This window comes from Mustelus asterias, chromosome 25, assembly GCF_964213995.1.
Source record: "Mustelus asterias chromosome 25, sMusAst1.hap1.1, whole genome shotgun sequence".
Taxonomy (NCBI): Eukaryota; Metazoa; Chordata; class Chondrichthyes; order Carcharhiniformes; family Triakidae; genus Mustelus; species Mustelus asterias.
In genome coordinates, this window is record NC_135825.1 from 12,395,599 (window position 1) to 12,423,141 (window position 27,543).

At 46.1% G+C, this 27,543-nt stretch overlaps 1 protein-coding gene across 1 annotated transcript in view; it reads left to right on the top strand.

Annotated features, from left to right (window-relative positions):
* The first annotated feature begins 566 nt into the window (after positions 1-566).
* The window catches only part of LOC144511796 (polymeric immunoglobulin receptor-like), a 38,464-nt gene continuing 11,487 nt past the window's right edge, over positions 567-27,543 (top strand). The window contains exons 1-4 of the mRNA XM_078242132.1: positions 567-673; positions 12,994-13,299; positions 15,662-15,985; positions 21,267-21,572. Of these exons, the coding sequence (XP_078098258.1) occupies positions 637-673; positions 12,994-13,299; positions 15,662-15,985; positions 21,267-21,572 (973 nt within the window). The 5' untranslated portion in view covers positions 567-636. The remainder of the gene's footprint in view (positions 674-12,993; positions 13,300-15,661; positions 15,986-21,266; positions 21,573-27,543) is intronic.

Below are 27,543 nucleotides of genomic sequence, written 5' to 3' on the forward strand. Positions count from 1 at the left end.
AACCGAGACTCTAGTGTCGTCTCCCTCTGTTATTTGTAGGCCCTTTAGTTGTCTGGACAGGCACTCATTGTTTTCTCATCTGTCAGGGTTGCCCTCTGTGAGGTTTTCTGCTTGAGAACTGACATCTAAAATTATGTCCTTGAATCTTTACTTGCAGCTGGCAGGAGTTATGATTTTCTGCTAAGCTTAGTTATTAAACCCTTTAACTGAACATGACTATTATTATAGCCACTAACCCTCTTCAAATCAAAAATACTTGTTTTACAGAGGGGGACGTGGACTTTTTATAAGATGGAAGGGGGCTGGCTCTAACTTGCCTCCTAATTCGGTGGGAATAATTAACTTGTTCACCATTTTCCATCTATTCTAACTTTTTATGACTGTTTCATTGTTCAGGATTTTATATTCTTTCAATGCAAGCTGGTGTAGTTCTTTTGTTAGAGGTGACTAACAGAAATTCAAGATCTTACGGGCCAGATTTCATCATCTGGATTACTGAGCTTTCATAACATAACTTCCTGTTGTCTTCTTCCTCATTTAAATTCCTTCTACAATTTATATTTTACACTTATTTCAATGTAAGACACAGGAGCTGGGTGACTGACGACAAGCACTGATCTGATCTCCAACACAACGATGTGGATTTTGATTCTCCTCATTTGCTCTCTGCCTGGTGAGTAACAGCCAGAGCTGGATAGTCAGATAATCAGTGTTAGTTTAACTCTAGTCCACAGGTTATACGGCAGAGATGTTTAAATATTTGGAGACGTGTAAAGGCACAAAAGGCGGTTTTGTGTTGCAGTGGGTAGAGTCTCTGTATCTGAGCCTGAAGCTCCAGGTTCGAGTCTTGCTCCTGCTATTGATGGGAATGGAAGGTGGGTTCTAACAAGGCCAAACAGTTTGATTATCGACCTGAAAACTGTTCCAATACGCTGAAGGCAGGTGGTAAGAGGGAGAGATACTCAGTCAGCAATGTCTTGATGTGGAGTGATGTCCCTCATGCTATAGTCTCTGACTTTAGGCTTGTGACCAGGACCAGGAAGGACAAGCTATTGGAAACAGACACACACATTTGCTTTGTCTGCCTCATGTATCTCCAGATTTGGGAAGTCTCCTAAGTCTAATGGCACAAAATACTTCGAAAATATAAATGAATAATATTTATGATGTATTGTATCTCCTCGTGAATATGTTAGCACAACATGCATACATTCACCAAATAAAGTAAATTGCATTATTAATTGCGGATAGGAAATTCAGGATAATTTAATTTAAAAAAATCTAAGCAAGCTATACTTAGAAATGGAAGCTGTTTTTAATTGGTAATTGTTTGAAATTGTGTGCGGGGAGGTTTCACATTCTCACTTGTCCCGAAACCATAAAATCCCGCCCGAGGTGAATGGAGCTTCTCACTGTCTGCCCGTCGCCCGCTCCGATTCCCGTGGCGGGCGGGACGGTAAAATTCCAGTGGTTATCTGTTGTGCAATACACACTGAAAACTGCATAAAACTGGTAATAATCCTACAAACAGAACATGTCTCGCATTTGCAACTGTTTCTGTTGTTTAACGTACAGTTGATCAGATATGATTTTATGAACTTCTGTCAGTGACAATGCTCCTCTTTCGCAGACAATTCGTTCATAGTCATCTTCCTAATATTTTTCTTTTAATTCTTTAACCTTATTAAACTGGATTTCACTTTTCACTCCTGCCCATTTTAACATTATCGAATACTACATGGCAATGGAGTTTTTGATCAACATTATCTACTCTCCACCATTTAAAATTGGTCTATTTTCTAACTAGCGATGACAAACTCTCTCTTCTTGAATTTCAACTCAACTTGACCAAAATTCCCAGCATGCTTGGTTGTCAATCTTAACAATTCTCATTGTTGCTGTTGCCATTGGCTACATGGCTACAATCCCTACTCTTGATCCTAGAGTGTGAAGAGAATTGGATCATAAATTGGATCAAATTCCTTCTCACAGGTTAGTCTTAAACAATGAGCATATTCTCATTATTGTATCCTTGCAAGTAACTAAATTTTCACCTATGTAACATCAATTCCATGTTCAACTGTTGAGATCGCTCTATTCAATTTAACAAACTGAATCATAAATAATATTAAATAAATTAAAGTACACAATGTTATTAACACTTCAACATGAGACATTAGACAAATCCATGGATGAATCTGCATATTTGTACGCCAGTCCCATAAATCGTTCCACCAGTTAGTCCTTTTGATTGGTCTATTTTAATCTCCCCAGTTCTTTGAGCCACTTTAGTAAAAGTTTGATCGGCATCAGCAAATTGCATCTTAATTTGTATCAGATTCTCTGGTAAAAGCTAAGTATTAGTGTCATATTTTTCAAAATAGTTACCCAATGTCCCTTTAAGATCATCTGTAACATTAAAAGAAACTTCCTCTTTCTTATGTATATCAATGAATTCCATACAGCCTATTCCAGCTGGTATTCGAGTTTTAAAGCAAAAAGTAGCATTGGTCATATTACATATTAATGTACCATATCGATATTCCTTCAGTCAGGAAGTAACACAATATTCTCTTATAAGCTCCCCTTGTAATATTTGTATCAAGACTTTTAGCTTCAATTGTACAATCTAACTTCACATCTGCTTTAAAACTACATAAAGCCTCTTCATTAGAATGTATTGGGTAAGGACACATAATTATTTCATCTGTTTGTTGACATTTATTAAGATTAGTATCTACTAATCTACCCCTCTTCTCAACTGCTTATGGGAAGATATCATGATACCCTATCCACATGTCCTTTTCAATAACTCTTACAGTCTCTACTTAAACCAACTTCATCTATTGGAATTTTTGGAATCCCTAAAATCATTCCTCAGGCTTTTCCTAGGACTCCTCGACAATTGTTCTCAAACCAAACTCTACTCAGCTGTTAAAATTGACAACTTGATATATTCGGATGTCTCCCTCCATGAATCAAATATTCTAACTGTACATTGTTAATCCAAGACGGAACCTTTCCCTGGTTAACTTGTTCAAGATTCTACAGAAGTTGTTTTATCATCCAGTTGCCATAAATACTACACAGAGTCCTGTCCTGCTGTCAGACATCAGCTGTTATTTTTCTTTTAATACGTTGATTTATAGTCTGAGCATGTCCTTCTGATATTGTGACCATATAGTTATCAACTTGATTTTCAACTAACTCCCCTTTAGTGTTCAATTGATCATTAGCATTTATGTTAGTTAAAATCTGTTTGATCTTTTGTGTTAAAATTCTTAGTTTATTATCCAAATTGACTAGATCAAGTGTTTTAACAGTCGACATGCTCACACCGCAGGCTGTTGCTAAGTCATTGAAAAATTCCCTTTTTTGCTGACTATTTGATTGTAAACCTACTTCCCTTTCACTATTCCCTGTCTCTTGTTCTAACAACTTCTGAGTCAAAATGAAAACACAGTTCCCCAATTTGAGAAGGACACCATTCTGGTTGTTGAATCCCAGTTCCATCTAACACTTCAGGTATTAATTCATGATGGACATTTTGTATAGAATTTTACCAGCTTCCTCCATAACCAACCCATTTTGTGGTCCTGAGGTTACTTTAGGACAAGTGTTCACTACAGGTGTAGGTATTGTTGTAGGAGCTACACTAGGTTTAGAAGTGGGAGGTTTAGGTTCTCTCTTTACGTGATCAAAAACGTAATAATCATCTTCTTTAAGTGATTCCCTGCGAATATCCCTATGTTCATTATCATAAGAAATACCCCAAATTACCCTCTTTAAAACTATTGGTACGGTGGCACAGCGCTTAGCACTGCTGCCCCACAGCGCCAGGGACCTGGGTTCAATTCCCGGCTTGGGTCACTGTCTGTGCGGATTCTGCATGTTCTCCCCGTGTCTGCGTGGCTTTCCTCCGGGTGCTTTGGTTTCCTCCCACAGTCAAAAGATGTGCAGGCTAGGTGGGTTGGCCATCCTAAATTGCCCCTTAGCGTCAGGGGGACTAGCTAGGGTAAATGCATGGGGTTATGGGGATAGGGCCTGGGTGGGATTGTGGTCAGTGCAGACTCAGTGGGCCAAATGGCCTCCTTCTGCACTGCAGAGATTCTATGATACCCCTTCCATTTTGAGGAAAACAGGTTTTACATAGAATCGCAAAATGTAAACAGGATGGAGATGACAAGATAAAACAACTTTAATCTGTGTCAGATTGGATTTGAATCATGTCACAGTAGGAGCTGTTTTACCATCTGACAAAAGAATCTCCCACACATTAATATTCTCATCCGAATATTATCAACACATCAAATTCAACCCGTAAACGTCCATTTTCATAACATCCCACTCTCTGTGGAGTAAAGCATAGATCTCCCAGCTGGTCTTCAGTATGTTCATCTCAAAACACCACCTCCCACGATAATGCATTGATCACCGATCCAAGAAGAATGATTTCCATAAAGAACTCCATCTAAAAACACTCTATAATAGAATCAAGGTTGTACCTGCTATTATGTCCAGTCTACAACCAGTTCCTAATTTGAACTATTTTAATTTCCAGAAACAGTTGATATACGATGTTTACCAGTTTATGGAGATATTAATAAGTCAGGACTTTCTTGATATTTGTGAAGAATCGGATTGGGATGATAACATCTCTGGTGAGGCTAAAAGATTTTCCCTCGGAAACCAAGCCTCAAAGCTAAACCTGAGATGACTAACAATTCATAGGATTAAACCCTTGCAGACTTATTAGTAAGCTACAATTAGAGAGTAAATACACCCCCTACCATAATTCACAGAGATCCGCACATGGAAGATGAGCCAAACTATCAACTTACATCAAACAATAAAAGCATTGATAAGGTGTTAAAACCAATACTTCACTGATAATTTGTCTAAACAAATGAAAATATGTAGGACGATGATGGCTACCAATCAAAAACCATCAAAAATAACATAAGCTACAAGCGTTATTAAAACACAGATCCAAACTACCAAAACAAACAGAATGAAAATCAGTTCTTGGGCATCAGAAATGATTAATCCTGGTGAACAGGAATCATCTCATCATTTGGAACTTGCCCAATCGTATCATTCTTCACCAGATTTCCCTCGTCCTGAATTTCTACAATCTAAACACCTGTTAGCTCATCACTTGTCCCCTTGTTCACATCGAGGGATCTAACTAAACGATTTTGCTCATCTCATACCCAAGCGAGCTTCACTGATCCCTGTGACAGGGTTGATGCAATATCAGACTATCTGTCTGATTATCTGTCCGATTATCTGTCTGATTATCTGTCCGATTATCTGTCTGATTATCTGTCTGACTATCTGTCTGATTATCTGTCTGATTATCTGTCTGCAAAGTCTGCATTGGTGAAGAATCAGATGGAGAAGAATCAAACCAAAAGAAAAGGAACGAGCATATGGGCCACATGTTTTCAACACAACACGATATTGATGATTATACTGAGTACTATATACCTTCATTTGATTTACATGATACCATCCAGTCTTTCCAGAATCCATTAACACCTTCTACACAGATGGACTCATCTTTAGAACATATAACATTCCAGCGCAGTACAGGCCCTTCGGCCCTCGATGTTGCGCCGACCAGTGAAACCAATCTAAAGCCCCTCTAATCTACACTATTCCAATATCATCCATATCTTTATCCAATAACCAGTTGAACGCTCTCAACATTGACGAGTCCACCACTGCTGCAGGCAGGGCATTCCACGCCCTTACTACTGTCTGAGTAAAGAACCTACCTCTAACATCTGTCCTATATCTCTCACCGCTCAATTTAAAGCTATGTCCCCTCGTGCTAGCCAACACCATCAGAGGAAAAAGGCTCTCACCATCCACCCTATCTAATCCTCTGATCATCTTGTATGCCTCTATTAAGTCACCTCTTAACCTTCTTCTCTCTAACGAAAACAACCTCAAGCCCCTCAGCCTTTCCTCATACGATTTTCCCACCATACCAGGCAACATCCTGGGAAATCTCCTCTGCACCCTTTCCAACACTTCCACATCTTTCCTATAATACGGCGACCAGAACTGTACGCAATACTCCAAATGTGGCCGCACCAGAGTTTTGTACAGTTGCAGCATGACCTCCTGGCTCCGAAACCCAATCCCTTTACCAATAAAAGCTATCACACCGTATGCCTTCTTAACAACCCTATCAACCTAGGTGCCAACTTTCAGGGATCTATGCACATGGACACCCAGATCCCTCTGTTCATCCACACTACCAAGTATCTTACCATTAGCCCAGTACTCTGTATTCCTGTTACTCCTTCCAAAGTGAATCACCTCACACTTTTCCGCATTAAACTCCATTTGCCACCTCTCAGCCCAGCTCTGCAGCTTATCTATGTCCCTCTGTAACCTGCCACTTCCCTCCCCACTGTCTACAACTCCACCGACTTTAGTGTCATCCGCAAATTTACTAATCCATCCTTCCACGCCCTCATCCAAGTCATTTATCTACAATGGAATGGAGTCCAGAATCTCTGGGAGAGAAGAATGTACCTGGTTGATAAATCTGTTGTCCCACCTGATTCACAATTGGATTCACTTTACCATCAAAAGAAGCCTTACTCTGCTTCCTTCTATATCCCATTTGAACAGCGGCTGACATCTGGGCAGCTTGAACATTGTGCAACAATCACTGTACAATTCTCTCATGACTGAGGGCAATTATTTCAGATTCAGAAAAGTTCAATCCTAAAAGAAGTTGATCCCTCATGGGATGTCCAGTCATTAAAACATGTGGAATAAATGCAGTTGAATTTGAAACTGTATTTCGTACTATCATCGGAACAAAGGGTAATACTGTGTTCCACGCGGAATTATTTTGCTGTACGCTTTTCCGAATCAGGGTTTTTAAAGGACGATTCGTCTTTTGTACTATTCCACTCGATTGAGGATGATAGGCAATATGGAAGTTTTGGCTGATCCAAAATAAGGTCATGACATCCTGCATGAAATGAGTAGTAGCCCACCAACGCTTTTACTTTCTCAGATGGTGAAGGGAATTTGGTACATCTGCTGCGGCTCTCACCAACGTTTACAGATGCACCATAGAAAGCAGTTTTTCTGGTTGTATCACTGCTTGGTATGGTTCCTGCACTTCCCAAGACCGCAAGAAAATACAAAATGTTGTGAATGTAGCTCAATCCATAACGCAAACCAGCCTCCCATCCACTGACTCTGTCTACACTTCCCACTGCCTCAGCAAAGCAGCCAGCATAATCAAGGACCCCACACAGCCTGGACATACTTCCTTCCACCTTCCTCCGTCAGATAAAGGGTACAAAAGTCTGAGGTCACGTACCAACCGACTCAAGAACAGCTTCTTCCCTGCTGCTGTCAGACTTTTGAATGGACTTATTTAGTTGATATTTAGTTAACTCATATTTAGTTGATCTTTCTCTTCCCTAGCTATGACTGTAACACTGCATTCTGCAGTATCTCATTTCCTTCTCTCTGAACGGTCTGCTTTTTCTGGATAGTGCGCAAGAGACTCAATACTTTTCACTCCATACCAATACATGTGACAATAATAAATCAAATCAAATCAAATCAGTAAAAAGAATGTTTTGATCTGATTCGATGCTACGTGGGAGTACCCATCTGGTAAACACTTGCGGTACCAGAATATTAACTGTCACTTTCGCTGTGTTACTATGGGTGGGGAATGCTTCAACTCATTTACTGAAAGTGTCAATTATTACCAGGATACATCGATATCCTCCCTGACATGGTGGTAAAGGACCAACATCATCTATCTGCAAATTAGTGCATAGCCCTTCAATTGCTCCTGTATGCTTCAATTTCCCTTTACTTGCGCACCTATCAGGGTTATTTTGTAGACATACTCAATAGTTACCTACATAATGCTTTACGTGTTTAGTCATGTTAGGCCACCAGCATCCCTTTAATTCAATCAGCAGTTGTTTCTGCTCCCTGATGACCCTGAACATCATGATATTGGTAAATGATTTGATTATGATCTTGAGTTGGTACCACATACAATCCATTCTTAAGAATAAACCCATCCTGTAGTTGAAACTTATCTTTCCATTTGTCATAAGAAGCAGGGTGTGCTCCATCCTGCAGCTATTCTGAATCATCATCATGATACTGAACCTGTTTAAGATCTTCCAGGCAGAATTCTCTGGCTGTGCTTGTCTAAAAGCCAGTAATTCCCGCCTGTCTGTCAATGGGGTTTCGCATTGTCCGCAACCTGCCCGCTAAAATTCCAGTGGCGGGTGAGATGGGAGAATTCCGGCCTCCATACTCACCTGACAAACAGTAACAGCATCTATCTATCGTGGGCGGCACGATGGCACAGTGGTTCGCACTGCTGCCTCACAGTGCCAGGGACCCGAGTTCGATTCCCAGCTTGTGTCACTGTCAGTGTGGAGTTTGCATGTTCTTCCCGTATCTGCGTGGGGGTGCTCCGGTTTCCTCCCACAGTCTGAAAGACATGCTGGTTCGGTGCATTGACCCAAACAGGAGCCGGACTGTGGCAACTGGGGGAATTTCACAGTACCTTCATTGCTGTGTTAATGCAAGCATTGCTTGTGACTAATAAATGAATAAACTTTTTACTTTAACTATCTGTTCACCTACTGGAGGCTGCCATGATTCTCCCTTTTCAAGCACCTTGTTTTGCCAATTCATCTGCTCAACAATTCCCAATGGGAGAGGTTATGTGATGTGCCCTAAACCTAATGATCATTCCAAAATAGCGCTGCCAATATGTCTTCCTTCTTCCTCAATCGTGTTTTTCCATCCACTGTGGTTGACAGGGCTCTCAACCGTGTCCAACCCATCCCCTAGGCCACTGCTCTCACCCCCTCCCCTCCCTCCTAGAACCAGGATAGGGTCCCCTTGTTCTCACTTTTCACCCCACCTGTCTCCGCATTCAAAGGACCATCCTCTGCCATTTCCTCCAACTCCAGCATGATGCCACTACCCAACACATCTTCCCCTCATTCCCTCCCCTCCCACCCCCCATCAGCATTCCGCAGGGACCACTCTTTCCGGGACACCCTGGTCCACTCCTCCATCACACCCAACACCTCACCCGCTGCCCACGTCAACATGCCATGCAATCATAGAAGGTGTAACACCTGCCCCTTTACCTCCTCCCTGCTCACTGTCCCAGGCCCTAAACACCCCTTTCAGGTGACGCAGTGGCTCCTCCAATCTGCTCCATTGCATTTGCTGCTCCCAATGCGGTCTACTCTACATTGGAGAGGCCAAAGGAAGACTGGGTGACCACTTTGCTGAACACCTTCGGTCCATCCGCAAGCAGGACCCTGACCTTCCTGTCGCTTGCCTCTTCAACACACCGCCCTGCTCTCCTGTCCACATGTCCGTCCTTGGCCCTTTGCAATGTTCTAGTGAACCCCAACGCAAACTGGAGGAACAGCAGCTCATCTTCCGATTGGGCACTTTACAGCCTTCCGGACTGAACATTGAGTTAAGACCATATTCTTCCTGCTGCGATTTTCCAGAATATTCTGTTTTTGTCTCAGATTCCAGCATCCGCAGTATTTTGCTTTTATCTTGCTTGTGGAGTCTGTTTCATCGTTGTCTGGGGATTACTGTTTTTCATGTCAATGGAGTTAATTTATTTAACTCTCTGGAATCAATTGTCAGTCTCCAAGAACCATCCGGTTTCCTAACTGGCCAAATTGGTGAATTGTTTGTGGAAGCTACAGGTCGGAAAGCTCCCTGTTGTAGCAGACTCGTGATTACTTTTGTAATCTCCCCTTCAGCTTGTTTAAGGGAAGCCGCACTGCCTTTGAGGTTTTGGCTCAGAGCCCTCGACGATTATTTCTCCTCTCATTCGACCACAGTCACGCTTACGCGTCGCAAATGCAGCTGCATGTTCAGCAATCATCTCTTGTTTTGTTCCATCATCAGACATATCGGCAGGTTTAAACCAAAATTCCCCAACTCTACAAACCCTGTCTGCATAAGTCCCTGTGGATATCTGTATTGGCGTTTCATTCACATCAGCCATCTACCAGATACAACAATGCGACAGGTCAAAAGACAGATTACATCTGCTAATAGAATTGGAACCCAAAATGTGCTCTGCCATTCGGGAAAGACGTACTAAAATAGCCGGGTGATAATAAACTGCATCCCCAAATTAAACTCAATCAAGTCCATTTCAAGTCTTTGTTGGAAATGTCCTGTAAACCCACTCAAAGTAATTGTCCCTTGCTTCCACCAGGAAAAACCAATATTGCTGGATGTGTTAAAGGGAGTGCAAGAACTCCCTGTTTCTCAAAGGCATTTGATAGGGTGGCCTCCCACCCCACCTTCCACCACGGGTCTCCCTGCACCATCCCACTTGGCATCACACACCCACGCTGGAGAGGCTGGGTGCAGTCATGGTCCCCATAGTTGTCGATAAAGAGAAACAATCTCCTCCACTTCCCTCCAGTGGCAGAGTGTTGACTCTGACTATCGCTCCCCCCCCCCACTCCCACCCCCCGCATTTGTTCTGATGTGGCCCCCAGCCTGGGTTGGCCTTGTCGCATCAACAATGATTATCACCAGCTCTGCTAGCTTAATGCCAGCATTAAGATATTTTCCCCTGTGTGACTAACAAATGACAGATCGACTCAAATAAACTCATTCTTTACTTAACATTTCAGAGACAAATACTCAACATCAATATACATTAGTTGCAACACTAACTTTAACTTTGTCAATTCAATTAATTTTACTTCAAACTTAACTTTCACTCACTGGACTTTAAGTTTTGACTGAAAGCAAATACTACCCATTTGATTGAACTGGCCAGGTCCGACCTTGGGTATGGATCTTCCTCAAGATTCTTTGTTCTGATCTTCGTTGTCCTTCATTGTCCTTCTCTGAAGCTGACCTTCAGGGTCCACATCGTGAATGTGATTCTCGAGTTTCCGCTAAGGAAAAGACTCAAAGTTCCTCTTTTTATCTTAAACTTTGCACATCCTTCCAGAATGTTCTCCGGCACTGAACCAATTAGACCACTGAGAACTAATCCTTATTTGGTCAACACAGGAAGGCTCAGGTCATGTCTCACTGGACAGGTCACAACTTCCTTCAGCCTTCTCTTGGTCAAGTTCAACTCAACTTGACCAAAATTCCCAGCATGCTTCATTGTAGCTCTGAACAATTCCTGTTGCTGCTGTTGCCATTGGCCACCCAGCCACAAAGACCATTGGTCTAATATCTCTTCAGGTCAAGTCCACTCGTTCCTCCGGCTGCTCCATTTCCATACCTCGGACCAATATGTCGGGAATTTGGACCCTTTACAGATTTTGCCTGAAAAATTATTTCTTTTGTTTCCTCACTATTCTTATCCTGACCACCACATGACAGTGGGAATGATTCTGTGTTTATTCCCCTCCAGGTTCTGCTCAGTGATCAGTCTCCAAGTTTCTGAATCTTCTCAGCTCTCTGCCTTTCTATGTTCTTGGTTGCCTGAACCTTCCCTTTCCAAATCCTCCTTCAGAACAGGCCGCAGAGAACAAGGACGAGAGGCTGGAAATTCTCTCGACAGTTTACGTTTCGCTGATTGAATTGGAGAAGACTCTCTGAATTAAGTTGTTGTTGCTGTTTGAAAGAAAGAATTGCATTTCCATAGCGTCGTTGTTGTAATGGAGAAAAAATAACTTTTTCCTTCAAACAGCAACACAATAATGACTGAATAATCTCTTTTTTCAGCAGGATAAATATTGGTGAAGACACACTGGAGAATTCACCTGCTCCTCTTCACAATACCACCATGGGGAGGTTTACACCCACCCGGGAGGGCAGATAGTGTCGTGATGGTTACCTGCACAACTCCCACTTGCTGCGAAACCATTCACCACCCCATTCATTACAATTTGTCACCCGTCCTCCCCATGAAATCTGCATCAGCCCCAACAGAACCTGCTTTCAAATTGTCCACACTCCCATTATTCCACTGCCATCCTTCCAAGGGGTTTCATTTCCCCCCCAGGTCAGCCATGGCCCAACCCAGGCCTCCAAGGGCAGCAGGGTGGCACACTGGTTAGTACTGCTGCCTCACAGTGCCAGGGGCTTGGGTTCGATTCCCGGCTTGGGTCACTGTCTGTGCGGAGTTTGCACGTTCTCACCGTGTCTGCATGGGTCTCCTCCAGGTGCTCCGGTTTCCTCCCACATTCTGAAAGACGTGCTGGTTAGGTGCATTGACCATGCTAAATTCTCCCCCAGTGTACCCAAACACGTGCTGTAGTGTGGCAACTGGGGAATTTTCACAGTAACTTCATTGCTGTGTTAATGTAAACCTACTTGCGATACGAATAAATAAATATCAAACTAACAATTCCTCTGAGTCATCAGAACCTCCTCCTCAGCAGACATCTAAATCGATACCTAAGACTTCCGGCCATCCTCCAAGGCCACCAATCCCATGCACCATCACCGAGGTCGGCAATCTTCATCTCCTGAAATCCCAAACCTACCCAAGATCTGAAAACCCCCCTCCTGCCAGGATTTAATGTGTGAGTCACATCCCATCCCTACTGCCTACACCACCTCTCAGGTCAGATCAAGGACCTCTTTGCTCCTGTCATCTCCTCCGGGCTGCTCCCCAACTAACTGCAAGTTGGACCCGTCAATTAGGTTTGTTTCTCGGTGTCTCACAATCACACTCTGGAGTCAAGGCCCACAGTGTGAAGCAGAACCCCAATTTCCAGGCCCCCCAACCCATCCCCGTTCGCCCAGCCCCTGTCAGTGGGTCAGGAAAATACACCAAATATTTAAATAAATATATCCTTGAGAGAAATGCTTTGGGTCACCCTGAGACTGTGATAAATGTCAATATTAATCTTTCTTTTCATCACAAGCTAGGTGGAATTTAACTCATTATCATGTCTGTGTTTGAATGAAGCAATTATTCCCTGTTCAATTCCTGAAATGTTGTCTCCTCTGTTTCAGGTGCATTGTGGGCAAAAAAGGAAATAACAGGAATTGTGGGAAGATCGATCACAATCGATTGTCACTATGGTGTGTGGTACCGGTCACACGTAAAATATTGGTGTCGTGGCTGGTTTCGCTGGTGTGATATTGTAGCAGCGACAAATCGGCAAAATGGCAGAATATCAATCACAGATGACAAGAGACAAGGAGTATTTGTTGTCACTATGAAGGATCTTCGCTCAGGAGATGCAGGAAAGTACAGCTGTGGAATTGAAACGTCTGGTCGCAATCAAATGTATAAAGTAAAGCTACAAATATCTGACGGTACGCTATGCTCAGTGATTATCTTTATTACTTGAGAAAGGTCTTATGAATGAAGGTTTTGTGGATCCTCACTTCTGTGGTGAACTCCGACCTGGTTGTCCGCCAGGGCCTCCCGTTAAAACTCCAGTCCACGCTCCTTGAAGGGAGTCAGGAGACGCAGCTCAGGAACCCCACCGCTCCTGCTCGAGGCGATTATGGGCCGACTTCTCCTGCGGGGACTAAAGTGGGGATTGAAAGGCTGATGGCCGGAAGGGCGCAGGGTGTTGCGGGAGTTCGGGCAATCGGGTGGCGTATATCGGGACCGTGCCTCAGAAGGCAGGAGTTGGAATGGGGGGGAATGGCGGTGCCAGAAACTTTGGAGGCTGGTGTTAGGGGTTCGGGTGATGGAAGGCCATGGGATGGAGTGCATCAACATGGGCATTCCAGGAGCGACAGAGGGCACTGATGGCAGGACAGGATGGACACTCACCCTTGCTGCCTGAAGGAGGTCATTCATTTCTTTTCCCCACTGGGCCATGTTCCTTCACTGCCACTGCCGCCGCCTCCCAGGCTGCATTGCCGGCCCAACCCCTGGGCCGCTGACCAACCTGAGGGAAGAATCTCATCCTTCTCTCCTACATGGCATCCAGCTGGTGTCTCAGCTCTCCCTCGGTGAAGTGTGGAGCTGCCCCTCATGGTGCCAGCTTCCCCTCGCGACTGACTGCGAGTCCATCGTTAGAGCTTGAATTCAGCTCCCCCTTGTTAACGGCACACAGCTGTGGCCACTCTGGGTGAGTCACGTGTCTGGAGGCTCCATAATGACCCGATTCACATGGAGGCTCTTTCATTGCATAGAAATCATAGAAACCCGACAGTGCAGAAAGAGGCCATTCGGCCCATCGAGTCTGCACCGATCACAATCCTACCCAGGCCCTACCCCCATAGCCCTACACATTTACCCGCTAATCCCTCTAACCTACACATCCCAGGACACTAAGGGGCAATTTTAGCATGGCCAATCAACCTAACCCGCACATCCTTGGACTGTGGGAGGAAACCGGAGCACCCGGAGGAAACCCACGCAGACACGAGGAGAATGTGCAAACTCCACACAGACAGTGACCCAAGCCGGGAATCGAACCCAGGTCCCTGGAGCTGTGAAGCAGCAGTGCTAACCACTGTGCTACCATGCCGCCCCCAATTGCACTTTATTTAAAGAGAGAAGGGAATCCTTTAATTGCTTATTCATTGTCTTTAACTGTACAAAGCGATGGGCAGTAGTTGGAGATTTACTTATGTCCCTATAACGAGACAGAGGCCTTCCATGCCCGGTGGACACCACAGGGGTTCGACTGTTTTATTGACCCCGTTCACCACATGTCATTTTGATGTTTTATGCCTCCTTTGAGATTTTATTCGAGTCAATATCTCTTTAAGAGGTTAATTAGTTTCGATTTGATTTGATTTATTATTGTCACATGTATTAGGATACAGTGAAAAGTATTGTTTCTTGCGCGCTATACAGACAAAGCATACCGTTCATAGAGAAGGAATGGAGAGAGTGCAGAATGTAGTGTTACAGTCATAGCTAGGGTTTAGAGAAAGATCAACCTAATGTGAGGTCGGTCCATTCAAAAGTCTGATGGCAGCAGGGAGTTATCCCTCAACTTGTTGATTTAGTTTCATTTGTTACCCCAAAATACAACAACGAGATACAGGGCGAGATTTTCCACTCATCCCACACATTCTCTCGCCAGCTTCCAGTTTCAGGGTGGGAGCGTTCCAGCTCACCCTCAGAGAACTGGAACCAATCAAATCTACACTCCCATCGAACGCTCCAAAACTTCAAACACAAATCTGGCAATATTGGCTCCTTTTCTGCCGTGGATTATTTCAAGTTCTCACCAACTAATTCACATTCAAAACAAGAACAATGAAATAGCATTGAAGCTCATTCTTCAGAGACGTCAGGATCAGGGTCAGGCAGCTGTTGGATTTTCAAGGATAAAGTAAACTCACCCGGGCTTGCCCCTCGCTGTCTCCATTCTCAGATCAGCAACTCCCACCTCAGCCAAGTGAGACCCTCCAGCACCAGGACCCCACCCACTCTTCCTGATTGGATGATGAGTTCAGTCCCTAGCCTTTAATTGGCTGGAGCATTGGAGATAGCAATGGGCAAGCCTAAAGTGTAACGCGCGGTGTCTGGACCCAGACTATCTCCCGTGTCCCGTTCCCAAACCCTGATTAAACATCCACCCCATGGAGACATAGATGTCAGAATCCAACATGGCGACCCCTGGCTGAGACACTGAAGGGAAAAACAAGAAGGTATTTGATGTTTGGATGTTCACCCAGTATCTAAATGATTGTTTCCATTCTACAGAACCCGTCTCTGTTCCTGTGCTCCGATTTTTGACACCACTTTATGTCTCACTTCCTGGGGGCTCAGTGTCCGTCTCCTGTGAGTCTGTCCAGGGATCACTTCCCATTCAGTACACATGGTACGAAAAGACCCCGTCTGAAGATTCAAAGATCTCTGACACCAATAAACTGGATCTACATTGTCAATCCTTCAAACAGCAACATCATCAATATTACTGCACAGCCTCAAATCACCAGGGAGAAAAATCCAGTGAAATGGTTACAGTGTCAGTGATCAACAGATCAGGGGAGAATTGCAGTTATGAGATACAAAATAGACGCCGTGGTAAGTGTTATTTTATCCAATCAATATGGTTGATGTTTTTTTTATTCTTGCCTATTGATATATATTTGATTGGTTACATAATTGCATTAAGAGCTGATCACATGACTTGATGGTGATGTCATCAGGGTGCTGCAAAGGCTGCCTTTATAATTTCAGTTTGTATTCTGTGCGGGCAAGGCCTCCTGGAATAAACTTGTTGTGTGTTACTTTGAAACTATGGGGGCAAACTTATGAAAAATATTCTAAATCCAGGGCCCATGTGAAAATGGGAGAGTTTCTGACCCATTTCCCGGGAGAGTCCATGTCTGCGATCTTCTGCACTTAGAGTGAAAAAACCCAGTAAAAACCGTTTCTCGCTTGTAGGTTGAAGGGCCGAGGCTTAAATCACCAGAAGATTGGCTCAGAGCAGCAGAGGGTGCCATTGCGCATGTGCAGGTCCCTCTGCTCTGAGGGCAGAGAGGTCTGTCAGTCAGCCTCTGCTGAACAGGATTCACAATTGGGTGCAGGAGTGAAGATGAAGTTTGGAACCGCAAAGAAGAAGTCAAAACAGCAAACACATATCTGTGATGATAGTAGTGCAATTGATATGGATGTGTGTAACAAGAAATATATTTATATTGTTTTTTGCTGTTTAAGGGGAATGCTTAAAAATTCAGCTTCATGCTACATGCAGTCAGTATATTTGGTGGGAATGCAACTCAGATGCTGGGAGAGCAGGAGAATTATTCAATTTGGATTAGAATGATTGACAGGGTCATGTGATGATGTGGTTTATGAGCAGAGAGAGAGTGCTTCAGCAGAAAGCAGTTTAGTTTGCAGCTGAAACCTGGTTGAAGTTAGACGGATTTTGCAGGGTCCTGGAACTCTAACTCTCTCTAAATGCGTCAGAACTGTCTATGCTCATGTTAACAAGTATATTTATGGTTCATAACTGTATTTAAAGTGGCCATTCATTCTGTAAGAGGAATGCTGTTTATTTGGAACTGAAACAGTGATAAGTTATAAATTAATGTTGTATCCTTTTCATTTTTAAATATTGTTCGACTGTGAATAATTAAGTTGCTTGATTTGTTAGAGTTACATTTAAACTGTGTTATTTACTAGGATGCTACCGACACTTGGTGGTTTGAATTATAAGGAGAGACTGGATAGATGAGACTGTAGGAGGCTTAGGGGTGATCTTATAGAGGTCAATAAAACAATGAGGGGTGCAGATAGTCAACATCTTTTCCCAAAGGTAGGGGAGCCTAATGTGAGAGGGGAGAGATACATTGGGGTCCAGGAATTCCAACTCTCCAAGTACTTCATCTCCTTTGATTTCTAACCTATCCAATATCACAGTATTCCTCCTGGAATACTATATCTGCCTCACCCCTTTCCTTGATAAACACAGGGACCTTTAAAACCTTTCTCACAGCCTTTGCATCTAGACACAAGTTTCCTTCATCATCTATGCCCTTTTGTGTTAGGCTCCCCTACCTTTGGGAAAAGATGTTGACTATCTGCACCCCTCATTATTTTATTGACCTCTATAAGATCACCCCTAAGCCTCCTACAGTCTCGTCTATCCAGTCTCTCCTTATAATTCAAACCACCAAGTGTCGGTAGCATCCAAGTAAACAACACAGTTTCCTTAACCTTATAAAATTAATACATTGGTGAAACATCTTTGGGTTTTCTTTAATTTTATTTGCTAATCTTTTTTTCATGCCTTCTCTTTGACTGCCTTGCTTCCTTTTGTACTTGGTCCCTGTACTTCCTATATTTGCCTCGGGACCTGCAGTGCTCAGTTCCGTGTGCCTCTCATACACTTTCTGTTTGATCTTCCACTGTTTTCTTATAGATCACCAAGGGTGGGGGTGGGGGATGGGGGGGAGGGCGGAATAGATTTGTCATTGCCTCTATTATTTTTGGAGGGGACATGTCTACTTCGTACATTTAGGATCTCGATATAGTGTTTCCATTGAGTTGTCCTCTGGCAGTGCTGTCTACCCCAGCCAAGTCCCCTCGCATTCCAGCAAAATTTGCCTTCTCCCAGTTCAAAACTTGAACTCCTGCTTTATCTCTGTCCTCTTCCATCGTAATGCTAAACCGAGCTGAATTGTGATTAATGTCCCCGATATGGTGGCCAATTGTCACTTCACCCACATGTCCTTCTTCATTCCCTGCTTTCCCCAGCATAAATTGGATCCTCTGTCAAACACCGCCCCCTGGCATCTGCCCCCACAGGCCCTGCTTTGGCACCTGGCCCATTGGCCCAGACGAGGTCAAAACCCTGACTCCTACATGGGCCCGGGCGCCAGTGTGCAGTCGGAGAACAGGTAGGGGGTCAGGCTTGTGTGGCACCAGGGGCAAGATCACAGTGTGCCTTCCAGCAAGTCCTCATTACACTCCAGCCTTGATCAAAGACACGCTACCAGTTGCAGCCCAGGCCCATTATCCGGTTGTGATGTGACTTGGGACCAGGGGTCGGGGTGGGGGTGGGTGGGGGGGGGGGGGGTGGAACAGGGTGGGGTGAAAGAGGGTGGGGGAGGGGAATGGTGATGTGGGGTGAAAGAGGCTGGTGGAGGGGGGGGGTTGAGGGTGCAGTTTGGGGGTGGTGTCTCCTGGGATGTGGTGGGAGGGTGGTGGTAGCAGCCGCCACACTGCACAGCAACAACTCGGTGAATGGTGCTGCATTAAAGTATCCCTTGCTGCCCTGCCCTGCCGGACCCTCGCCATCGCCGCCTGTCCTCCATCCTCCGGCTCCTCGTACAGCATCTCCTTCACATCCTGCAGGTGGCGATCCTCCTCCTCGATCTCCTCCTCCGGGTGCTCTCCCCGCTGCTGCGTGATATTGTGCTGAATGCAGCATACAATTACCCACCGCGATTCTCCCAAAAACGTTCCAAGTGTTGAATTCGTGGAAAAGCTGGTGTAAATCACACTGGTTTCTTCAGTGCGACTTCAGACTCGAATCTCCCACGGTCTGTGCAGCGCAGACATCACAATCGGGAATATCATTAAAACCTCGGGGGTGCGGGGCCTATTCGTGCCGCTGGGCTGACAGTTCTGGGGCTCTGCGCATGCGCATTGGCCCCTACCTGTCAGGCTGCAGCTTGCTGGCCAGCTCAATCACTGGCCAGCCCGGGACCCTCCCAGCTCTGCCCCTCCAGCGCCCCCTGTCCATTCGCAAGCCAACCCCCGTCCTGTCCCGGACTGCCTGATCTCCAGCTCCTCCCCCCCAGCAGTGACAATTCCCCCAAACCCCCCGATAGATCCCCCCCATTGGCAGCACCTCCCCCGGGAGGCAGACCCCACCCCCGAAAAAGACCCTCCGGCTGACCACACCCCCCAGCCCACCCCAATCGCTGGCCTCCCTCCTGCCCCCATCGAGGGCAATGGCAGAGTGGCAGCAAGAACCGGCACCCCCACCGATCGCCCCATAGACCCCGCCCTTCTAGGCCTTTCCCCCATAGCATTGCCCCATAATCGGCAGTGCCAAGGTGCCCCCTGGGCATGGGCACTTTGCTCCATGGGCAGTGCTGGGGGCACAGGCTGGCCATGCCCAGGGAGCACAACCTCCCGACGCCCGACTCCCTGCGGGGGCCCCCTTCACTGCAGCGGGGTCGTCCCGCTTGTTCCCCGAAGGTGGGGAGCTAGTTTGAATCCCGCTGGAGTGAAATGCTACTGACGGGGTGGGAGATGCTCGCGGGCCTGGAGAATTCAATCCCAGGGCCGCCAATCAGATTTAAATTACATTAAAAATAGATTTAATCACTGACCTGGTGTTCCCGCCGGTTTCTAGCGCAGCTCCCTGCCTGCTGTGGCAATGTGGCCACGGCAGGCAGGGGGAGCATACAGGTTGGTGTGCGGGTGTGGCCATTGCGCATCCTTGAACCAATGCCATGGGCGCTACAACAGCATTCCCTTCCAGCCATGTGCTGCAGGTCAGGCACACGGGGCAGGGACAGACTCCTGATTATCACAAGATGGGTTCCTATTCACTGCAGAGTACAGGCAGTGTGAGCGCCTGTGTTAACATGAGCGCCCCTGCTCGGAGCACCAGCTACCTGAATTGATGAACCCTCAAGCAGCACACGGTGCCCTTCCCGCCACGCCGACCTAAACCCCAGCACTCAGAGCAGTCCCTCACCACACCCCACAGCCAGGACAATGGAACATCCCTGTGCCTGGAAACAGCAGCTCCCCCGCCCATCCAGCACTTAGTAATGTCAACGGAGACAACAATGGAACATTCCAGGGACCGGAGACGGCACCTCCAGCACTCAGTAAATTTCCCCACTCCAACCCACCAAGATGACATTGGAACATTCCTGTGCCTGGGGAAACAGCAGCCACTCCCCCCGAGCACTCAGTAAAGTCCACCACCCACCCGAGAGAGACAACAATGGCACATCCCTGGGACTGGAGACAGCATCTCCAGCACTCAATGAACTTCCCCACCCCACCCAGAAATTTTCCAGCCCCTGCCTCTAACCCTCCCCTGCACTCCAGGGGGGCTGCAGCTCCATCACACTTACCTCCTTGCTCCTCAGTCCAAAAATGTGCAAAAACGGTGCACTGGCTGTGCTAAATTCTCCCTCAGTGTACCCGAACAGGCGCTGGAATGTGGCGGCTAGGGGATTTTCACAGTAACTTCATTGCAGTGTGAAGCAAGCCTACTTGTGACTGAGGAATAAACTTTAGCTTCACATCAGCACTTTCACACCAGGTCCCGAGTTCTTGAGAGCAGTTGTAAACCCAGTTTGATGTCACGCCGGAGAGGGGGGAGACGCTAGCGGGGGTGGAGAATTTAATGACGGACTCACTAATTATATGCAAAGTTATGGTAATGCATGTAAATTGCTGCCACGCTGATTTTCAGCACGGATCCGTTTGTGTTGAAAAACGTCGGCTGGGAGACGCGCAGAGGCCCGGCTGCCCAGCGAGAAGCCCACGGAAGGGCTAATGTCTCCCGGACTGATGTGCTACACGAGCAGCGGGATGGGATAATCGCACCCCCCCGCCCGCCCCCCCCCCCACCCCCGCCCCCCCCCCCCCCCCACCCCCGCCCCACCACCCCACCCCCGCCCCACTCTTGATATTTCAGTCCCCAAAAACATTGTCTGAATTTCTCCTGTTTTCACAACTTGGAATATTTTTAGTCTGATCACCCCCATATAATGTGATAAATTTCTATATGAAGGATCACTTTCAGGCGGAATTTAACTCATTACAATGTCTGTGTTTGAATGAAGCAATTATTCCCTGTTCGATTCCTGAAATGTTGTCTCCTCAGGTGCATTGTGGGCAGAAAGGAAAGTGAGAGGAATTGTGGGAAGTGCGATCACAATCGATTGTCACTATGATGTGTGGTACCGGTCGCACGTGAAATATTGGTGTCGTGGCTGGACTCGCCAATGTGATGTTGTAGCAGCGACAAATCGGCAAAATGGCAGAATATCAATCACAGAAAACAAGACACAAGGGGTATTTGTTGTCACTATGAAAGATCTTCGCTCAGGAGATGCAGGATGGTACAGCTGTGGAATTGAAGAACTTGGTCTCAATCCAATATATAATGTAAAACTACAAATATCTAATGGTATGTTATTCTCAGTGATTATCTTTACTATTTGAGAAAGGTCCAATGAATGAAGGTTTTGTGGATCCACACTTCTGTGGTGAAACCCGACCTGGTTGTCCGCCAGGGCCTCCCACGAAACCTCCAGTCCACGCTCCTCAAAGGAAGTCAGGAGACGCAGCTCAGGAACCCCACCTCCGGTCTTCTCCTGCTCGAGGCGATTATGGGCCGACTTCTCCTGCGGGGACTAAAGTGGGGATTGAAAGGCTGATGGCCGGAAGGGCGCAGGGTGTCGCGGGAGTTCGGGCAATCGGGTGGCGTATATCGGGACCGTGCCTCAGAAGGCAGGAGTTGGAATGAGGGGGATGGCGGTGCCAGAGATTTTGGAGGCTGGTGTTAGGGGTTCGGGTGATGGAAGGCCATGGGATGGAGTGCGTCGACATGGACATTCCAGGTGCGACAGAGGGCACTGATGGCAGGACAGGATGGACACTCACCCTTGCTGCCTGAAGGAGGTCATTCATTTCTTTTCCCCACTGGGCCATGTTCCTTCACTGCCACTGCCGCCGCCTCCCAGGCTGCATTGCCGGCCCAACCCCTGGGCCGCTGACCATCTTGAGGGAAGAATCTCGTCCTTCTCTCCTACATGGCATCCAGCTGGTGTCTCAGCTCTCCCTCGGTGAAGTGTGGAGCTGCCCCTCATGGTGCCAGCTTCCCCTCGCGACTGACTGTGAGTCCATCGTTAGAGCTTGAATTCAGCTCCCCCTTGTTAACGGCACACAGCTGTGGCCACTCTGGGTGAGTCACGTATCTGGAGGCTCCATAATGACCTGATTCACATGGAGGCTCTTTCATTGCACTTTATTTAAAGAGAGAAGGGAATCCTTTAATTGCTTATTCATTGTCTTGAACTGTACAAAGCGATGGGCAGTAGTTGGAGATTTACTTATGTCCCTATAACGAGACAGAGGCCTTCCATGCCCGGTGGACACCACAGGGGTTCAACTGTTTTATTGACCCCGTTCACCACATGTCATTTTGATGTTTTATGCCTCCTTTGAGATGTTATTCGAGTCAATATCTCTTTAAGAGGTTAATTAGTTTCGATTTGATTTGATTTATTATTGTCACATGTATTAGTATACAGTGAAAAGTATTGTTTCTTGCGAGCTACAAAGACAAAGCATACCGTTCATAGAGAAGGAATGGAGAGAGTGCAGAATGTAGTGTTACAGTCATAGCTAGGGCTTAGAGAAAGATCAACCTAATGTGAGGTCGGTCCATTCAAAAGTCTGATGGCAGCAGGGAGTTATCCCTCAACTTGTTGATTTAGATTTATTTGTTACCCCGAAATACAACACTGAGATACAGGGCGAGATTTTCCACTCATCCCACACATTCTCTCCCCACCTTCCAGTGTCAGGGTGGGAGCGTTCCAGCTCACCCTCAGAGAACTGGAACCAATCAAAGAACAATGAAATAGCATTGAAGCTCATTCTTCAGAGACGTTGCCCGGTCCGGATCAGGGTCAGGCAGCTGTGGGATTTTCAAGGATAAAGTAAACTCACCCGGGCTTGCCCCTCGCTGTCTCCATTCTCAGATCAGCAACTCCCACCTCAGCCAAGTGAGACCCTCCAGCACCAGGACCCCACCCACTCTACCTGATTGGATGATGAGCTCAGTCTCCAGCCTTTAATTGGCTGGCGCATTGGAGATAGCAATGGGCATTCCTAAAGTGTGACGTGCGGTGTCTGGACCCAGACTATCTCCCGTGTCCCGTTCCCAAACCCTGATTACACATCCACCCCTTGGAGATAGAACATAGAAATTACAGCGCAGTACAGGCCCTTTGGCCCTCGATGTTGCGCCGACCATTGGAACCAATCTAAAGCCCATCTAACCTCCACTATTCCAACATCATCCATATGTTTATCCAATGACCATTTAAATGCCCTTCATGTTGGCGAGTCCACTACTGCTGCAGGCAGGGCATTCCACGCCCTTACTACTCTCTGAGTAAAGAACCTACCTCTGACATCTGTCCTATATCTATCACCCCTCAATTTAAAGCTATGTCCCCTTGTGCTAGCTATCACCATCCGAGGAAAAAGGCTCTCACTATCCACCTTATCTAATCCTCTGATCATCTTGTATGCCTCCATTAAGTCACCTCTTAACCTTCTTCTCTCTAACGAAAACAACCTCAAGTCCTTCAGCCTTTCCTCATAAGACCTTCCCACCATACCAGGCAACATTCTGGTAAATCTCCTCAGCACCCTTTCCAACGCTTCCACATCCTTCCTATAATGCGGCGACCAGAACTGTACATAATACTCCAAGTGCGGCCGCACCAGAGTTTTGTACAGCTGCAACATGACCTCCTGGCTCCGAAACTCAATCCCTCTACCAATAAAAGCTAACACTCCGTACGCCTTCTTAACGACCCTATCAACCTGGGTGCCAACTTTCAGGGATCTATGCACATGGACACCGAGATCTCTCTGTTCATCCACACTACCAAGTATCTGTTCATCCACACTACCAAGTATCTTACCATTAGCCCAGTACTCTGTAATCCTGTTACTCCTTCCAAAGTGAACACTTTTCCGCATTGAACTCCATTTGCCACCTCTCAGCCCAGCTCTGCAGCTTATCTACAATAACCTTCCACACTGTCCACAACTCCACCGACTTTAGTGCCATCTGCAAATTTACTAACCCATCCTTCTACGCCCTCATCCAGGTCATTTATAAAAATGACAAACAGCAGTGGCCCCAAAACAGATCCTTGTGGTACACCACTAGTAACTGAACTCTAGGATGAACATTTCCCATCAACCACCACCCTCTGTCTTCTTACAGCTAGCTAATTCCTGATTCAAACTGCTAAATCACCCTCAATCCCATGCGTCCGTATTTTCTGCAATAGCTTACCGTAGGGAACCTTATCAAATGCTTTACTGAAATCCATATACACCACATCAACTGCTTTACCCTCATCCACCTCTTTGGTCACCTTCTCAAAGAACTCAATAAGGTTTGTGAGGCACGATCTACCCTTCACAAAGCCGTGTTGACTATCCCTAATCAAATTATTCCTTTCTAGGTGATTATAAATCCTATCTCTTATAATCCTTTCCAAAACTTTGCCCATAACAGAAGTAAGGCTCACTGGTCTATAATTACCAGGGTTGTCTCTACTCCCTTTCCTGAACAAGGGGACAACATTTGCTATCCTCCAATCACCTGGCACTATTCCTGTAGACAATGACGACATAAAGATCAAAGGCTCTGCAATCTCCTCCCTAGCCTCCCAGAGAATCCTAGGATAAATCCCAAGCAGCCCAGGGGACTTATCTATTTTCACACTTTCCAGAATTGCTAACATCTCCTTCTTATTAACCTCAATCCCGTCTAGTCCAATTGCCTGTATCTCAGTATTCTCCTCGACAACATTGTCTTTTTCCAGCGTGAATACTGACGAAAAATATTCATTTACTGCCTCTCCTATCTCTTCAGACTCCACGCACAACTTCCTACTACTGTCCTTGACTGGCCCTAATCTTACCCTAGTCATTCTTTTATTCCTGACATACCTATAGAAATCTTTAGGGTTTTCCTTGATCCTACCTGCCAAAGACTTCTCGTGTCCCCTCCTGGCTCTTCTTAACTCTCTCTTTAAGTCCTTCCTGGCTAACTTGTAACTCTCAAGCACCCTAACTGAGCCTTCACGTCTCCTCTTTACATAAGTCTCCTTCTTCCTCTTCACAAGAGATTCAGCTTCTTTAGTAAACCACGGTTCCCTCGCTCGACCATTATCTCCCTGCCTGACAGGTACCTACTTATCAGGGACACGCAGTAGCTGTTCCTTGAACAAGCTCCACATTTCAATTGTGCCCATCCCCTGCAGTTTCCTTCCCCAACCCATGCATCCTAAATCTTGTCTAATCGCATCATAATTTCCTTTCCCCCAGCTATAACTCTTGCCCTTCTGTATATACCTATTCCTTTCCATCGCTAAAGTAAACGTAACCGAATTGTGGTCACTATCACCAAAGTGCTCACCTACCTCCAAATCTAACACCTGGTCTGGTTCATTACCCAGTACCAAATCCAATGTGGCCTCGCCTCTTGTTGGCCTATCTACATATTGTGTCAGGAAACCCTCCTGCACACATTGGACAAAAACTGACCCATCTAAAGTACTCGAACTATAACTTTTCCAGTCAATATTTGCAAAGTTAAAGTCCCGCATAACAACTACCCTGTTACTTTCACTCCTATCCAGAATCATCTTTGCAATCCTTTCCTCTCCAACTCTAGAACTTTTCGGAGGCCTATAGAAAACTCCCAACAGGGTGACCTCTCCTTTCCTGTTTCTAACCTCAGCCCATACTACCTCAGTAGACGAGTCCTCATCAAACGTCCTTTCTGCCACCGTAATACTGTCCTTGATTAACAATGCCACATCTCCACCTCTTTTACCACCTTCCCTGCTCTTACTGAAACATCTAAACCCTGGAACCTGCAACAACCATTCCTGTCCCTGCTCTATCCATGTCTCCGAGATGGCCACAACATCGAAGTCCCGGGTACCAACCTATGCTGCAAGTCCACCCACCTTATTCCGGATGCTCCTGGCGTTGAAGTATACACACTTCAAACCACTTTCCTGCCTGCCAGTACACTCCTGCGATGTTGAAACCTTATCCATGACCTCACTACTCTCAACCTCCTGTACACTGGATCTACAATTCAGGTTCCCATCTCCCTGCTGAATTAGTTTAAACCCTCCCGAAGAGCATTAGCAAATTTCCCCCCCAGGATATTGGTACCCCTCTGGTTCAGGTGGACTCGCCAACATTAAGGGCATTTAAATGGTCATTGGATAAACATATGGATGATATTGGAATGGTGGAGGTTAGATGGGCTTTAGATTGGTTCCACTGGTCGGCGCAACATCGAGGGCCGAAGGGCCTGTACTGCGCTGTAATTTCTATGTTCTATCTCCAAGGGGTGGATGTGTAATCAGGGTTTGGGAACGGGACACGGGAGATAGTCTGGGTCCAGACACCGCACGTCACACTTTAGGAATGCCCATTGTAGACCATCCCGTTTGTAGAGGTCCCACCTACCCCAGAATGAGCCCCAATTGTCCAGGTATCTGAATCCCTCCCTCCTGCACCATCCCTGTAGCCACGTGTTCAACTGCTCTCTCTCCCTATTCCTCTCCTCACTATCACGTGGCACGGGTAACAAACCAGAGATAACAACTCTGTTTGTTCCAGCCCTAAGCTTCCACCCTTACTCCCTGAATTTCTGCCTTACATCCTTTTCCTACCTATGTCTTGGGTGCCTATGTGAACCACGACTTGGGGCTGGTCCCCCTCCCCCTTAAGGATCCCGAAAACACGATCCGAGACAACACAGACCCCGACACCTGGGAGGCAACACACCAACCGTGAGTCCCTCTCATTCCCACTGAATCTCCTATCTATCCCCCTAACTATGGAGTCCCCAAGAACTAATGTTCTACTCCTCTCCCCCTTCCCTTCTGAGCAACAAGGACAGACTCTGTGCCAGAGACCTGTACCCCATGGCTTACCCCTGTTAAGTCATCCCCACCAACAGTATCTAAAACGGAATACTTGTTATACAGAGGAACAGGGGATCCAGGGGATCGCTGCTCTGACTGCTTCTTACCCCATCTAGCCGTCACTTAAGTGTCATCATTTCTAGGAGTAGCTACCTCCCTGTAGCTTCTATCTATAGCTGCCTCTGCCTCCTGAATGATCCTGAGTTCATCCAGTCCCAGCTCCAGATCCCTAACACGGTCTTCAAGGAGCTGGGATTGGGTGCACTTCCTGCAGGTGCACTCAGCCGAGACACTGGTGTCCCTCACCTCAAACATCCCACAGGAGATGTCAGAATCCAACATGGCGACCCCTGGCTGAGACACTGAAGGGAAAAACAAGAGGTATTTGATGTTTGG